The sequence below is a fragment of the Taeniopygia guttata genome, chromosome 3, assembly GCF_048771995.1.
Source record: "Taeniopygia guttata chromosome 3, bTaeGut7.mat, whole genome shotgun sequence".
NCBI classification, from domain to species: Eukaryota; Metazoa; Chordata; class Aves; order Passeriformes; family Estrildidae; genus Taeniopygia; species Taeniopygia guttata.
In genome coordinates this window covers 68,869,533-68,887,216 of record NC_133027.1, presented here as the reverse complement: position 1 = coordinate 68,887,216, position 17,684 = coordinate 68,869,533, and the positions used below count along the sequence as shown (strand labels likewise).

Genomic DNA, 17,684 nt, shown 5'->3' with positions numbered 1-17,684 from the left:
AACAAAATATATTTATGAATGCAAAATGGAAGAGTTTGGGTTGAAGGGTTACTAGGATATGTTTGACTGAACATTATCTATATCAAGCTGATAGCTAATTAGTGAAAGAATAGTCTTCCCTTATAACAATATTTGGAATAATGTGACAAAATTATGTGTATATGTAGCTGCAGATTTATGTGTGTATATGGATGTAAGCGTATATATACATATACTTTCATCTGCAGCTTTATATACATATACTCATCGCACCATATGTGATATACATTTGTATGTAGATATACTTACATGTATATGTACATATACATATAAGTATATGAAAATCAGTCATTTGTTTTTATCTACTGTGAATGTGCAAGACAGTGGCCAGGATTTTTCCTGGTGTGCTTGATTTCTATGGTTCTGTATTCTCATTCTTTAAAGAAGCTAAAATATATTTAGTGTAATATATTTAATACAAGTGTAATTTAGTCATGGTAAATCTGAGGTCATGTTCACTGATAATTACACTGTGCTTCCTATTGCCACATAAACATTCATATGGAATCCTGTACTTTGTGCTACACTAACTTCAAGTGGTATGAGCTACTATAAATACAGAACTGTGAATGCTTTCATCTTCTATTACAAGCTTTTAAAATTCTTTATTGTATTTTGAGAAAAACAACAACAAAAAAATCTCTGTGTGTTTTGAAAAATTGTTATTCATGATCTTGCTAATAATCTTAGGAAAACCTTGCAATTCAAATATATATTTTTATTTTGCCAAATAATAGTTTTGGAACAAATTATATGTGCTAGTTTAGGTAACTATATTAAGTATTCTGAAGGCTTCCTTTCTCTGTGTTGGAAAAGACTTTTATAAATCACTGCATGGAGCTCTCTGCTGTTTAGGCTAATGTGTATATAAGAGCAGTGCAGAAGAAAATGGAAAAATAAGGTAAGCAATTTTCTTGTCTGTGTAAACAGATGCAATGTGAAATACTTCAGCCATAAAGGCTTTCTAGTTTTGAGCTCACAGATAACCAAGCCCATAGATTGCCATCTCACTTCGCAGAAAATCCTTCTTAGAGCCCTTTAAAGACAGCAAGAAAAATAGACTTCTTGAATAGGAAGGTTTAAGGAAAAGAAAAATTCTCATAAAATGTGGAGTATTCACAAAAGCATTTAAATCTGAAATAAGCAGAGAGAAATTAAATGCACTGAAAATGTGTGACAGAACTGTTGCTTCTGTTTATTCTATTTTACTTTCTATTTACAGCAATGTGCAATAAATTAGACTAGTCAAAATTTCAGGGTTTTAAATCTGGGTTATACTCATTGAAATCATTGACGATTTTTGTAGATGCTTTCTCCTACCCTTACATTGGTCTTAGTGGGATATTAAATGCCTTACTCTCTCTGGCTGGGCAGAGAGCAGGGGTGTGCTGGATGGATGTGTATGAAAGTCTGTATAGCCACTGACTGTACTGGGCCTACACTTTTCCTGAATAATCCTTGGAAGTGTACACTGTGTCTGATGATCTCTGGCCTGTACTTTTTCATGAGATCCTATTAAAAAGCAAAAACAAGAACAAAAAAGACTCAAACCCACAGGGAATACCATTACTATGATCTTAGGTAAGTAATTATATATTCTTAGGCTAAACTAAGTTTCCTTTGATACTCCCTGCCTTGAAATTGTAATGTAGTGTATCATACCAATGATTTGTAAATTCTTATCATGGTATGTAAACCTATAATCATTTCACAGTTTGGTATGTTTGCCTCACTCAGGCAGTGCTGCACTGTTTGTTTAACTGAAGTATGTGTGGCTGCTTTCCCACTTGGTCACACATCATTCTGTCAGAGCTTGGCTTGCCTGGCAGGTGCTGGCGGCTGCACTGCAAATCCCGCTGTCATCATGTCAAACCCAGGACACTCTTTCCCTGCAGCATTTATACAGAAAGCAGAAACTGCATGGCAGCTTTGGAAAATGATGGATAATGTAGCTTGCCTTGGTTTCCTAAAGGCAAGAAAATCCAGTTGTGCTGATCTGGTATGTTGTAGTGGTGATGGTAGTGGTAGTGATATTTTCTTTTTTCTGTGCAGATGAACGTATGGTTAATACATTTTTTTACTGAATTAAACGGTTCAATTACAGGAGCTTGTAGAAGAGACAGAATAACAATAGACTGCACTAATCATCCCACCAGCACTTCCATTTTATCAAATAGTGCAGTCAATGCTAGTTTAGGGTTCCCGCTAATCACTTCAGAGTTTAAAAAATTGGATTGCACTGGAAAGCAGGAGACAGATGGTGGGTTGTTCCCAGTTTCTCCTTTTCCTCTGTTACTGGACTGCTAAGGACTGTTCAGATTTTCATTGGAACAATAACTTAGAGAAATTACTTTGAAGTCCAGACATGAAAGAACTGACCTGAGAAACAAAGGTTTGGTTCCAACACTTTTCTTCAGTGTCTGAAAGACTGCAGCTGAATCATAATGATCCCAGGACTCCTCTTCATGAGTCTTTGAATCATGACATTTCTGAAAGGATTTATCATTACATTTCCATTGGAAATCCATTTCAAAGTCTGCAGTTAAATGAAATTCACAATTAGTTTATGGACTTAGTGATAGATAGTGCGGCATTTACTTCTTAATTTTGCAAGATTATTTGTATCTCTTATCTCCTACACTATTTGATTTGGACTTACAAGTCTAACGCTCAGATTAGTTCATGGTTGTGTTATACAATGAAAATGGGAAATACTACCTAATTGCTGACTATTTTTATTTCTTAGTAGTATTGTTATTTTTTACGATCACTTCTAAGTGGTATTTTTTTAATTCTATCCATTTTAGTGGAAGTTTGATCTCCTTTATCGATATATTCTTCCTGATATTTTCTTTTGTGTTAGAAGATGCCAGCTTCTCTTTTTTTATTAAAAAGTTTCATAATGATATCATTGCCATCTAAATGTACCTGTCAGACTTCTCAACCAATGCTTGACTGGATTGGCTGTTGAACTACAGAGGTTTTAGAAATTTATGGCTGCAGAGCAGATGCATTCTGCCTTTCATCCTCTGCTCTCTGTCCCTAGTGTGAGTGAAGAAAGGTCTGCACCCTATAACATTAATAATTTCTGTCATATATTTAGCAAATATCATTATTTGAGATCTCTCTCATACTATTCTGGTTTTGACCTCATCCTGTCTGAAAGCTCTGGAAAAAAATGCCTGCTTCTGAAATAAAACATTGCAACAAGGATGGTTTCCAGCAGTCCTGTCTTACCATTTCTTTTTTTGGAAGTTGAACTGCTCTGAGTTTTCAATCATTCTATCAGGAAATGACTTAAAATTTAACTGCATGCTTTACCAGAGCAATATTTATTCATTATTATTGTGTTCATATTCTGAGTTATACAATGATAAATGTGTTAAAAGTGGACTGAATTAGATTATAATATGGTATCTTCATTGTAACTTTCTGTTCCTATTAATAAAAAGAAAAAATAAAACCTCATTTACACTAGATATCAAAATAGGGAAGAGGTTTATGCTAGTAATTGTGCATGAGCAAAGGAAAGGAATTGCTGATCTATTTACTACATATGTCAAAGAAACTGCACCATTTAAAATCCCACAGTGTCTTATGGCTTCATAGCAAAAGCAAGTACAGCTCAAGGGAAAGCAGAATTTTGAAATAAATTAGAAAAACAGAACCAAACCCTTCTCTTTTGGGTAAATATTTTTATGTAAATTCAGTGTATTGTGATACTCATTATTATCTCATGCCATTATATATTGACTCTGGAAGGACTCACATTTAGAAAACAAACAAAACATTGACAGCATATTTTACTCAATGTTTACGGTCAATGATGGACTTTTTCAGCTGAATTTTTTCTTCTTGATGATATAATTCATTTATTACTAGGGATCCAGTCAGCTGACTAGAGAAGCTGAGAAATAAGAGAATTGCAAGTTCCTATTCTGAGCATGTTTTAATTTTATGTTAGTACTTGGGGAAAAGGATTAAAGCTTAATTATGAATCCCTTTCATGCTTTTTTTCTGCTATTTTCCTAAAGTGTTTAGTGATTACTTTGATATACATTTGCCAAAGATTTTTTTTCCTGACTCTGGAGACCATAGTTTAAAAGGAACTTTTACCATGTGTTGCTCCCAAAGAAATTTTGAAGTCATTAGATGTGCAAAATCCTAAGTCCACGTATAAAAATATACATGAAAAAAATGAATAGTGGCACATGCTAAAGGTGCTAATGAGAACTTTTACTGCTTTTATCAGATAGCTGAAAAGTAGTTGAAAATGGGAAGAGTTTTGCATCCTCACAGGTTAGAGTAGCTTCACACAATGAAATTATGCTGGCTTGTATCTCCATAATTTAAGGAAAGGCAGAACAATATATTTGTTTGTCATCAACTATAGCTGGAGGCAGCAGAGAGGCTGTGGCTCTATTTTGCTAGAGCCAGGATAGCACTGGGAACCAGTGTTGATTGGAACTTGGAAGATTTGTGGCTTCATATGACTGGAACTTAATTTTTAAAGGCTCCAGGATTTTTGAGATTTTGAGTTCAGGACAGGTCTTGCAGGGCGTGTTTTAATTCAGAGTTAGAGTTCAGGGGCATTTTAATACCACTGTGCATTCAAATTCTCCTTGGAATTTGGTTCCTCTGTAATTGAATGTTTATAAGGAAACACAAATTGATCACTACAAAGAGCTCAGAGTAATCACAGTCTGAAAGCTTAGTGCAATCATATACAGGTTTGACTTGAATTGTGTCAGGCAGCTTGGCTTTTTAAAGACATCTTTCAAAGTGCTAAAGTAATTTTATGTACAAGTATGAGGATGATTATTTAACATCTTCACCTGTTCACTTGATTTTTATTTGGTTTTTCTCTGCTACAGACTATGTCAGAGAGCCACAATGATCATGCATAATAGCAGTTCATCCTCACCCCTTTTACCAAATGTGAGCTCCTTCTGGAAGAGAGATTCACATGGACCGGGACTCCTTGATGAAGCAGCATCACTCATTGGCAGCTATGATTTCCCTCAGACGACAGAGAGTTTTCCTTTCTCCACTGCGGAATCAACAAACATGACCCTAAATGCCACAAGCAAAGACCCTCTGGGTGGACACACTATCTGGCAAGTAGTTTTGATTGCTTTCCTCACTGGGATCCTTGCACTGGTGACCATCATAGGAAACATCTTAGTGATTGTTGCATTTAAGGTTAACAAACAACTGAAAACAGTCAACAACTACTTCTTGTTGAGCCTTGCTTGTGCAGATTTGATCATCGGTGTACTTTCCATGAATCTTTATACCACATACATCATCATGGACCACTGGGCTTTGGGAAGCTTGGCCTGTGATCTGTGGCTCTCCATTGACTATGTCGCCAGTAATGCCTCTGTCATGAATCTCCTTGTGATAAGTTTTGACAGGTATTTTTCCATCACTAGGCCACTGACATACAGAGCCAAACGAACAACCAAAAGGGCTGGGGTAATGATTGGTTTAGCATGGATCGTCTCTTTTGTTCTTTGGGCCCCTGCCATCTTGTTTTGGCAGTATTTTGTTGGGGAGAGGACTGTGCCTCCTGATGAATGTTTCATCCAGTTTCTAAGTGAACCTATCATCACTTTTGGCACTGCCATAGCTGCCTTTTATTTGCCGGTCACCATTATGAGTATTTTGTATTGGAGGATCTACAAGGAGACGGAGAAACGCACCAAAGAGTTAGCAGGGCTCCAGGCTTCGGGCAGTGAAGCAGAGGCAGCACGCTTTGTGCACCAGACAGGCAGCTCCCGGAGCTGCAGCAGCTACGAACTGCAACGGCAGAACATGAAACGCTCCGCCCGAAAGAAATACAGACGCTGCCACTTCTGGCTCACAATGAAGAGCTGGGAACCCAGCACAGATCAGGGGGACCAAGAGCATAGCAGCAGTGACAGCTGGAACAACAATGATGCTGCTGCCTCCCTTGAAAATTCAGCCTCCTCTGATGAAGAAGATATTGCTGCAGAGACCAGAGCTATCTATTCAATCGTGCTGAAGCTTCCTGGTCACAGTGCTATCCTCAATTCCACAAAACTACCCTCCTCGGAAGATTTGCATGAGTCAGGGGATGAACTGCAGAAATCTGACACAGAATCGAAGGAAAAGAAACCTAAAAAAATGCATCCTCCCAAAGGTGTTCAGGATGGTGGAAATTTCCAAAAGAGCTTTACTAAGCTTCCAATTGAACCAGAATCAGAGGAGACAACCACAGCTTCTGATGGTATCTCATCAGTCACCAAGACATCGACAGCCCTGCCCTTGTCCTTTAAGGAAGCAACCCTGGCAAAAAAGTTTGCCTTGAAGACCCGAAGTCAGATCACAAAGCGAAAACGAATGTCACTTATCAAAGAAAAGAAAGCAGCACAGACACTCAGTGCCATTTTGTTTGCCTTCATCATTACCTGGACCCCATATAACATCATGGTTCTGGTGAACACCTTTTGCAGCTGTATCCCCAAAACTTTCTGGCACCTGGGGTATTGGCTTTGCTACATCAATAGCACAGTGAACCCCATGTGCTATGCACTGTGTAACAAAACATTCAGAAACACTTTCAAGATGCTGCTGCTGTGCCAGTGTGACAAACGAAAACGACGCAAACAGCAGTATCAGCAAAGGCAGTCCGTCATTTTTCATAAGCGGATCCCTAGGGAGGCTTCATAGAATAGTATTTTTTAAACAAATAAAAACACAACGAAGCAGGGATGTGATGGGATGAGACAGGATGGGATGGGATAGGGCAGAACAGGATGGCATGGGACAGGGCAGGATGGGCAAGATAGTAGGGGATGAGACAGGATGGGTTGGGGTGGGAAGGTGGTTCCAGTGTGCTGATTCTATGATTTAAACATCAAGACATGAAAGCAGCTGCCAGGATTATTTATCCTTTCAATAAATCCAGTTTAATATAAAAGTCAATCCACATTCAGCAAAACCTAAGAAACTTCAACATTTTAACTAAGGAGTGAAAGATTTAATAAAGTTTTCCTACGAATTTGCTGTATAGCAATTATAAACCCATTACTGATCTGCCCAGCTATTTGATTATAATCAACTCTGGGATCTCAGGTAAGCACATCTAGCTAGCCCAACTTTTCTTTTTCCAAGGAATCTAACAACTTTCAATTCAAGTTACATACAGATGTAGCAAGCTAGGGAAACAGGCTTATAAAAGTATTTAATACGCTGTATAAGTTGAAAAATTGCCTCTTGTTGTCCTGGTAGTGCTTCCTGATTACTTCTCTTCTGATATATTGTTAATTGTACCCCTGATTCCTGATTTCCGAGTATCTATGTGTGCAGTTGATGTTATATGTGTGTGTGTGAGTGTGTATGTATGCATAGCATACATTCACACCTCTGAAATACACACATGCCAGGAAAGAGGTGACCTATTTGTTCCAGGTTTCACAGGGCCCCCCATCATGATTACATGGGATTGAAACTTTTTTAAAAGTCCAGAAATCATGTTATAAGTATATAGCTCATTATTTGCCACCTGAAATTCAAGTTTATGTCTGGAACCAAAATATAGTGTCCACATTTCAAACTGAGAAAACCAAAACATAGCCTGTGAGTTTACAGAGTACTTGCCCAATCTTGAGCACAGAGTCTCTCTTCAAAGTGATCATGCCTCTTTAAAAAGATACAAAGGGGAAAGGAATTGAAGGCTACATTCAGGGAAGAGCATGAAGCTATCTTGGCAGGGCACAGATGATGAGAACCCAGATCTGGGCTGCACAGTACCAGTGCTGAAAGGGAGCTGCTCAGGAGCCAGGTAGGTGCAACCATAAGCAGCAGCCCCATGTCCTGCTGGGGAGGCTGCACTGCTGTTGAAGCACATGTGGCTCCTGCAACACCTTGTCCTGATCTGCACTGTAGGGATGCACCACCCTTCTCAGAGCCAGCACAGATCCTGTGTGCAGTATCTCTATGGCTTCTGATGAAAGTTCAAGTTGTAATTTTCTGACAGAAGTTGGTAGAGCCCTGCTGCTTGCACTGTCTGCCCACGTGATCTTCAGATGCAAGTGATTTGTCTCAAAGAAATGCTTTATTTTTGCATGTGAAGGATGCTCACTAAAAAGTGTTTTCCACAGCCTGTTTTTAAAAATCATCAGGAGAAGTGCACCTAAATCCATTTGACACTAGGTTATTCGGTGGTGTGAAAAATGTGATATTGCCAATTTGCAACCTGGCAATTTTTGATAAAGACAATTTTTAAAGGGCTTTAATATTTATAGTTTAGATATGACCAGTATTTCCTGGTATTTGTGAGGTGGTCTGCACCAAACATGATTTATAAAAGTCAGAGGTCCCCTGGGGAAAGGATTGTACTTTAAACTGTTGCTCTAAGTCTGATTTAGTTACATGTTGAAAGATTATTTTGTATTCTCCTTTGAGATGACCAAATTTTTTTTTTTTTTTATTGCTTAGACTCTTATTTTGCTGAAAATAAAACAAGTATCTTATTTTACAAAGGGGCATCAGTGTTGTGAACACAGAACTGATGTTAAAGCTGCTTTTGTATTCAGTGTGAGATGGTGTTTACAGATGATTTTGACAACAGTGGAAATATATTAAATGGTGTCTGTGTATCTGAACTATTTAATTTTGTGTTATGTTCATATAAAGAAATATTTATACATATTTCACCAAATGTTTTATTTAATGTTGATAAATATTGCTCTTCAGTCTTCAGCTGTAGTGTCCTTTTAAAGTGATTCATAAAGGTCTGCTTGAGAAATGAATAGATTATACCTAGCTTTCTTGTCATCAAAACAAATTCTCTTTTGTATAAGTTGTTTAAAATGTCTACCCTAAAGTTATCTCATAAATTATATTAAATTCTACTGCAAGTACAATTTTAGTACAAAAAACAAAAAAAAAGTTAAAACTTCATCTATGTCACAATTGCATTTTGAACTAAATATACCAGAATTGCTTTGCTGGTTTGCTAGCCACATGCAAAGGCACCCATGTTGCAAAGAAAAAGAATTACCTTTATTTATAGAAAGAAGCATATATTTGAAATGTATTCATTACTCAAGTTGACCTAAAAATGTTTTACCATTTAAATATATATCTATATCTATATATATTGCCATATTATTATATTCTGATATCTAGAGTAGTGCTGTGCCCCTAATACACAAAATGTGAGAGCATGTAAGAAAGTCAAGTTCATCGGGGGATTTATGGTATATTAGTATTGATTTTAAAATGGGAAACTATTATTTTTATTGAAGTTAAGCTTCCTTGAAAGCGTCTGTCACCACTGTTTACATAATAGGAAGAGTTAAATCCTTGGATTGTTCTAACAGAGAAATAAACAACCTGTCTTTTGATGTGTGAACAGGCTTTAGAATGTTATTTACAGGCATCATAAAATGTGTATGTATACACATGTTGTAGCATAGATCAATTTAGTTGTTATTTATTTAATGGAATATGCACTATAAAATATTAAGAATTTGGCTGTGTTACAAGTACAGTGGGCATAAATTTAATTTGTATTTTATATGTTGCTGTATTTGCTTTAAACCCATGCACACACAAAAATTTTAGCTGTATGCACTAGTGGATATATTATTTATGAACACAGGCACACATAATAGGTTGCAGAAGAAGAACAATGCAAGACCAATGACAGAGATATACTTTTAGGAAGTACAATGGTGTAATGTTTCATCTGTTTTGAGGAAAATTAAGTCAGAAACACAGTAGAAAGCATCATTCTGATGGCAGACAAACAGCTCAGTCCCATTAACTCTCCTCACAGCTCTGAAAGCTGGCTTTTCAGAGACCAGTCTCTGTTAATTGCAATAATACAGGATTAGACTCCATATGAAAAGGACCAAAAAGTCAGAAGCGATAGCCAGACAGGAGCCAATGGGTAGTCTGGAGAAAGATTTGTAGAATAGACCCCAGTCACTGTCAGCCTCTGAACAGGCAACAAAATACATTATAATATATGTTTGGCTTTTTCAGTGTAAAATTGTGATAGAAATGTATTACTTCTGTACTGGTATAGGCAGTGAGAGATGTCTGATCTGAACATCTGAGGGCAAAGGCCATGGTGCATGAAGCACTTTTTCCTACTCCTGCATAACACACTTTCAACAAAAGTAAACTGTAAATCAGTCTAGCACTGTTTAAAGTGAAACAAATATAGGCAAGGTCTGAGTAGTTCCCAGGATCTAAACCTGTGGATCTGTGTGTCCTAAATAGCCTACAGGGTTCTGGCAGTAGGAATATGCACACAGATATTCTGAGAGAGTTGATGACCTTTCTCAATTATGTACAGCTTCATTTTCTTACTTTGCTGTCTTGATTATATATTTATTCACGCATTCTGCAAGAATATTCTAAAAAGTCTTGGTTCATTATCAACCTTATATATCTAAAAAGTGAGTAGTGATCCCAAAGTACACTTGGTTTGCCTCTACAGAATGCAAACATCAATGCAAAAGGAAGTTTAACTTTTTTCCCCTAATCAGCAAAATCAATAATTTTAAAAATAGTTATCATCATGCTACCCTATATACAGTAGGGATGGTCAAGCAGTGTCAGACTATTTATAAACTGCTTTTCACTCACCCCTTACCCATCTGACTATGCATCACTATTCAAATTTATATTCAAGATTCTAAACCCTCATTTTCTTCCAGGTGGCTCCTAGATTCTTGTGCTAAAATATGCTCTACAAGCCTGTCTTGTTATCAGTCCTTTTTTCTTTTCCTTTCACAATACCTCTATGCAAATTTATCTGTCTTACCTTATCAAAAGAAACTTTACTAATTTCAAGAGTTTTAAAGTGTTGAGGTCTGATACTTTCTTTTCTAAAAACATATATAACATATCAAAAGCAACTGGAGAAGGCTTCACATTTGCCAGCTCCTTATTGGCAAAAATGGTCTGTGCCACAAATAGCCTGTTCACCAAGCCTGACCAGGGGATAACCTGTCCCTAGTGACGTTGTCCCAAACCCCCACTAGCTTGAACTTAACATAGCTCATGAATCATCATGTATTTTGATGCATTTGGAAATTTGAAAAAAAACGTGCATATTAATTGTGGTAGTTCTGAATACTCTTTGACCCATGCAAATCTACTGTCCCTATTCACAATCTGCTTTCACCCTCTGTGATTTTATATTTTATATATTCTTTTTATCTTTTATGTATTTACCCATTCCAGTACCACTGCACTGGCTTCTGGGAGCAGGTTAAAGTGATACATATTTGTAGGTTGTTTCTTGTTAGCCCAAAGGGTATGCAGAGATGTCTGGTGGTGCAGAGGTGTTCATAGTGCTGGCTGCCTTTTCTGACTCATGCACTGCACTCCCATGATGCCCAAACACTTCTGTTTGGAAGCTGAGCTAAAGCATGCATGACATTCAGGTTTTCATTGAATTAAAAACTTCATTTAATTAGGATATTCTTCCTTGTAGCAGGCACAGATCACTTTTCTACTTTTACGTTTTTGAGCTGCCAGAAAGGTATCGGGGAAAATGCTAATTTGTAATGTCTGATACTTGAGCAATTTTGTACTTCAGTTTTTAAAGTAAGGCAGAGATAATGCAGTTGTGCTATTTGTTGAAAACAAATTGTGTGTAAATGGGAATTCTACACTATGTTTATTTCATTTCATACACCATGGCACTGCAACTTGGCTGAGATTGAGCATCACAGTATTTGATGTCACTGACAGTTCACAATCTTAACTGGCAAACTCATTACCTATGCTGTAAGTCCCCATTTGAGACTTTGCTCTTCACCACTCACACTGCACATTCAAAATATAACATAGATTGTATTTTTTTTTTCCCAAGAAATATCATTGTAGTTCTTTCCAGATGCATTCCTAGATGTGCTTGAGGATGCTTTGCTTAATTTTAGACATCAAGATGGCTCAAGAGAGCAAATCCCTGTCAGGGGATGTTTAATGGAAGGAGCACAGGGATTGTTTAATGGAAGGTAACATGGGAAAACATTAAGTGCTACTTCTTTCATGGCCTAGTCCAACATGTGCTGTATGGTGTGTATATTGTACCAATACATCTCCATGCACTGTGTATATCTCAGAAGGATATGTGTGACTCTACTGTGCATGCACATACAAAGAGATGTACTACATTCAGAGCAATGTTTACAGATGTATGTACAAACTTATGCTAAAATTATCAGCCATGGTAAACATTGCCTTTGATGCCTCATCAGTTGTAACTGGACAGTGAAACTGTGCTTTAGTCTCTTCTGCTTATCTGCAAGAAAAGTTTCCATCTTTCCTTAGTGCAAAATCTTTCCAATTTTTACAATTGCATTGTCCTTATTTCTGGAGATGGTGTTTTCAGTGTATTGATCTGGCTTTTTAGACAATACACAAAATTTAGAAATGCACAAACATATTTCATTTACTGAGCTATTGCATCAAGGCTGCACTAGATTTAACTCCATTACATTACCCAAACTCAAACTGGCTTTTTTCAAATATGAAAAAAAGGCCTCAGAGTAGATTCTATCTAGGTTCATGTAAGAGGAACTCCTATGTCTATGTGAACATCACTGCCAGTTTCTCAAAATTGAAAGAGAAATCCAGTCACTATGAAAACAGTTGGAGGCAACTGTTACAATCACAGCAAGTCACCACTGCAAAGTCTTTGAGGTAAGAACAGCACTTCTTCCATTAGAAATGAGAAGAAATAAAAAATTACCATCCTCCCTCATCTCATCCTATTGCTCTGCCCTTTCTTTTGCATAGTATAATGCTTTCCATTTACCAGTCTCATGGGTGGAATTTTGCAGGATTTAAAAACCTCATTTGCCTGGTAAGACTAAGAAATACCCACTATATCTAGATCATTCACCCCCTTCTGAGTTTTCAAACAATAAATCCTTGACTGTGTGATGCAGGCTTAAGGTAGTGTCTTATGAAAATTACAATAAAACCATTCAATCTAACAGTGGTGAGGAGAGTTAAATTTTTTCCCAGCTAGTGAAGCTGTAAAATTTATGTAACTTGGCAGAAAGTGTGGAAAAAAACCCAAGACATTTAAAGGCTTTATAGATGTGTACATCCTCCTTACATAAGGGTGAACAAACACATGTAAACAGTGCCCAAAAAAGTTCAGTGTATGAATGACTCTGTGAGCCATCACCATCAGCTACACTGTTGGCAGAGCACCCTGACACCCCACTCAGGCCTCTGTGAAGAGATCCTTTTTATAGCACACTAGGACTAAATAGTAAGGCCTTAATATATAAGCAGGGCTTGTTTGTCTGGGTACATATGCATTTTCCAGGAATTTGGTGGGAGATTCTTTCTTGCTCCTGCACCAAAGTTATTTCGTGCATTTTGTGGAATGAAAGCACTCTCGAAATGATCTGGTAATCATCACTCAACCATGCCTAACAATCAGAGAAGCACAGGATGTTATTGTGCCAAGAGAACTTAAAATTTATTTTTCAATTAATTCATACAGGCATAGTTAATATACTGAAAATACTCAAAAGATCTGAACATTTTTACACTATCATGGAAATAAAGTCTCTGGACAAGAATCAGATTCCTTATGTAGTTTCAAAACATCCAGTCTTCTTGAGCCTATTTTTCTTCTGTATTGAAATCTTTGGGTAACAAAGCAACTGGAGTCATTTCTGAAATACTACCTACTCTACAGATGCCAAAGGGATGAGGAAATGGCCAAAGGGTCTTCCTTAAATTGTGCTTAATGTGTCTACATCAAGAATTATAATTACAATTGTGGCACAGACTAATTAACACCATGGGGGAAAGCAAATAAGCCAATTTTCTTTGAACCCTACACAGTGCTGCACTATGCTTATGCAGATACATCACAAGAAATAGGCCTGTGCTGTATTTCCTGATGCTCAGTACTTTTATCCCCTCATTACTTTTATTCTTCCCATAGATCACTCCCCTCCTATTGAACATACCCATCACATATATTTATTGAATATAACTATTGAATACCCTCTGCCATCAATATATAAATATGTAATTTTTTTGCATCTGCAAAGCTATATGAAATCAGATACTGCTGGAGTTAAACAGCTTTTATCCTCAATTGGCATGTAGTTTTCTGATTCAGAAGTACATCCTATTTGCTTGCCTCATATCTCCATTGATGATGTTTATTTAACAAGTGCTATTAGGACAAAAACTTTCCACTTTTCAGGCTGTAGAAGTACATCTGAGTAAATGTTTCATTCCTTTATTCAAAATGAATGTGATTTCTTGGCCATAGGGTAATCTGAACAAAATCTTCTGTGGAAAGGAGAGAACAGCATTTATCCCCTGCTCTGCCCCTGCACTTTACCAAGTATGATGGAAGGTCCTTTCAGGTCCTTTCACTTGTTTTCAAAACAGTACAGCTACATTACATAGTTGCATATTTCTCCTACTGTGAGACAAGATCAGCATGAAAAATACCAAGAGACTTAAACTAATGTGCATACATGCCACTTTTGGTTTTGTTTGATTTTGGTTTTTAGTCCTTGCAATGCATATTGACTGACACAGAATCCATCGTTAGAGGTGAAATATAAAGACTGAGGATGGACAGCTGTTCTCCAAATCAAGCTGCATAGGGATGGATCATTGAAATCTATGTATTAAGTGCACACAAGAGCTCTTAGTTAAAGCTATAAAAAGCCTGAAATTCAACTAATTGCCTTGCAAAAAAAAAGTAAGAAAATGATAAATATAATGTGAAGTTTTGTAGTTGTAAGCTGTAGATGTTAGATGACAATGAAGATGTTGTTTTTTTTGATATGAACTATCCCTGGTTTTCTAGAGGTGTCCCATCACCCAGTTGCCTCTCAACCCAATTCCACCTGTCTCAAAGCTGACCAGCAGTCATGGGACTTCTGCCTCACAGGAAGTTGGAATTGAACTCCTGCCCCTGCCACCCCAAGCAGGAAGGGTGTGGGCCACACCAGTCAAGTTGTTACAAGAAAGAACCATAAGCTTCCTGCTTCTATTTGGAGATAGCGAGTATTTTTGTGATAGAAATAGAGATAACATTGCAGGAATCTGATGAACATATTTTATGTGTTTCCTGATATGTTACTATTACTTGAAAGCATTCTGTTCTGCTGGTTATGGAGTAAACAAGTCCCAGAGACAATATCTAAACACATACTTTTAAGGCTTTAAAATTTTAAATAGGTTTACTTTTGCCTGTAGATTTCTGATTTTGAAATATATGAAGAAATTGCATGCTGTAATTAATCATCTTAGAAACCAATCTCATTAAAAGGATTTTGTAATTTAATGCCTTATAAAACTGATTTTCTTCAAAACCAGTGGAGCTGAATGTACAGTAAACTCATAAAATAACAGGAAACAGTAGGAAAGAGCCCCTCAACTTCTGCTGTGTACAAAGACAGTGCTTGAGCATTCACTCAAAATCTGGTGTCTATTGATCTAGTCGTAGCTACCCATTCAGGTACTAGACAGAATATTAGCATTTTTTAAATTATTGGCCAAGTTGATCTTTGTTTGCTAACACCTGCCTTACTCTGCAGCAATTTTTCTGCCATGTAATTAAATTCTATGTCTTGTTAAACTCTCAGAAATTATAATTGGCCCTAGTTCATATTGGAAGCAGTTTGCAAGACACTAGCACAGTAATTGGAAGAGTAGAGGCAGATAAGGATGAAGAGCAATCGTTTTCCTTGGCTTCAGAATTTTAGAGGAACCTTCCCTTTTGCAGTTAATAAAAATGAGAGTAAGAGATGTACTGAGAGTGATTCAAATGCTTTACTCTCCCCTCTGGCATGACTGCCACCATTGCAGTCCTGAGGGCAGGAGGTGGATGGCTGTGTGTTGGTAGAAAAATCAATATATCAGTACAGGTCAAGTGTCCCACAAGAGCTCACATTTCTCCTTTCACTACATGGGTATCAGCCCAAAATGTGCTGTCAAAACTTGGCTCCCACTGAACTATCACAGTGGAACATTGTGGTCTTAAGAGACTTTTCTCCTGCCAAGATGCTTTAACACCTTTTTTTTCTTTTTTTTTTTAATTTTTTTTTTTAACTCTCCACAGAAAACTAATCAGGTGGCACCTTCCCATGTGGAAATTTCCTTGCAGATACATTAATCTACAAATTATTTTTACCCTGTATGCCCCTGATAACAATTGCATTAATATAAGGAGATAAACTCATTTCTTTGGTTGCTGCTCATAGAGCAGCTTGCTAGTTAAGATAAAAACAAATTATGGGATATAAAAGACATATCTGATTGTACAGTAATACACTGTGTGCCAAGCAGTCGGTGAGGTAAGGTTTACATAACTGCTACATGTTCCTTGAACTTTTGAGATATATTTCCATGTCATTTTTTTTCCTCTCAGGAGCCAAAACAGGGGCAGAACACAGAACAAGCAATTAAGAGAAATGTAATTGTTTTGATTGAAGTAATTTGAGATTACAGGTTGCAAGAGGGGTAAACAATCTAGAAAGTGTTTTGAAGTCTTCGTCATGTAGATGCTTTCCTTTGGGGAAACTGTCCTTCCCTTCAGTGTGGGAGGACTCCCCTTAGGTGCAGATTTGTAGAAGAAAATTTTGACTCCAGTCATATGCTGCAATATTCTTTGACTGCTATTAATTCACCTCATGACCCAGTCTGTTGTTCAGTGAAATTGCTGTGTGCTCTCCTAGCGACGGTGAAAAATAGCTTTTTCTGGGGACTGATCCAAGCCCAGCTCCAGCTGGCTCTTCTAGAGGGAAAGGTTCCCTCTGCACTTCTGAAATGAACATTTTTCCTCAGAAGATCAGGAGGCAGCCAGGCCCCTGCACCATCGTGTGAGGCTGGACTGTGGGGCCTCCCATCGGCATAACAATAATTTGCCTCCACTTGTGTGTCCCCCACCTTGCCCTCCCTGGGCATGAGCCTGCAAAGAAATTTTCTTGGAAAACACAGAGAAAACAGAGCAAACCAGCCCCAGCCATTTTCATACCTCTATGTATATATATATACACACACACACACACACACACACACATATATGTGTGTGTGTGTGTGTGTGTATATATATATATGTATGTATGTATGTATGTATGTATGTATATCTCCTTCCAGTTCCCTTCCTCCTTCCTGCTGCCCAGTGACAGCATATTCACACAACAAAAACAGTGGCTTCTAAAATAATTTTCACTGAAAATTGTAGACTGCAGAGGTCTTTATTACCAATAACATTAGAGGAAAATGGAAATGAGGCATTGCACAGCTCTGGCCTGTTTATGGCTCCTTTTCTTCATTTTTCATTTAAATGATGTACACAGAACATTTATTTGTTTGGAGGAAAGATTGTGGATTACTGGTGCAGCATTCTGATAGATATTTTAACATATTCAAGGAAAAGAAAATTCAGTCTCACAAATAGGCATCTTGGATTTCTTTTTTATTTCTTACCAAATTAATTGCAGGCAGTTTAACACCCACTCTGTGCAAGTGTCTTCCTCTTTTTTTCTTTTTTTTTGACAATTGAGCAATTTTCTCACATGTGCCAGTTTGTTAAAATTTCTTTCTTTATCAGTTTTCTTATGAATGGTTTCTGAATTGACAAGACTTTGCCTTTTTGA

At 37.3% G+C, this 17,684-nt stretch overlaps 1 protein-coding gene across 1 annotated transcript in view; it reads left to right on the top strand.

The window, feature by feature from the left end:
• CHRM3 (cholinergic receptor muscarinic 3) overlaps nt 1-9,424 on the top strand; it is a 256,162-nt gene extending 246,738 nt beyond the window's left edge. Inside the window, 1 exon segment of the mRNA XM_030268224.4 lies at nt 4,914-9,424. Within this exon segment, the coding sequence (XP_030124084.4) occupies nt 4,914-6,735 (1,822 nt within the window). The 3' untranslated portion in view covers nt 6,736-9,424.
• Nucleotides 9,425-17,684: the final 8,260 nt, after the last annotated feature.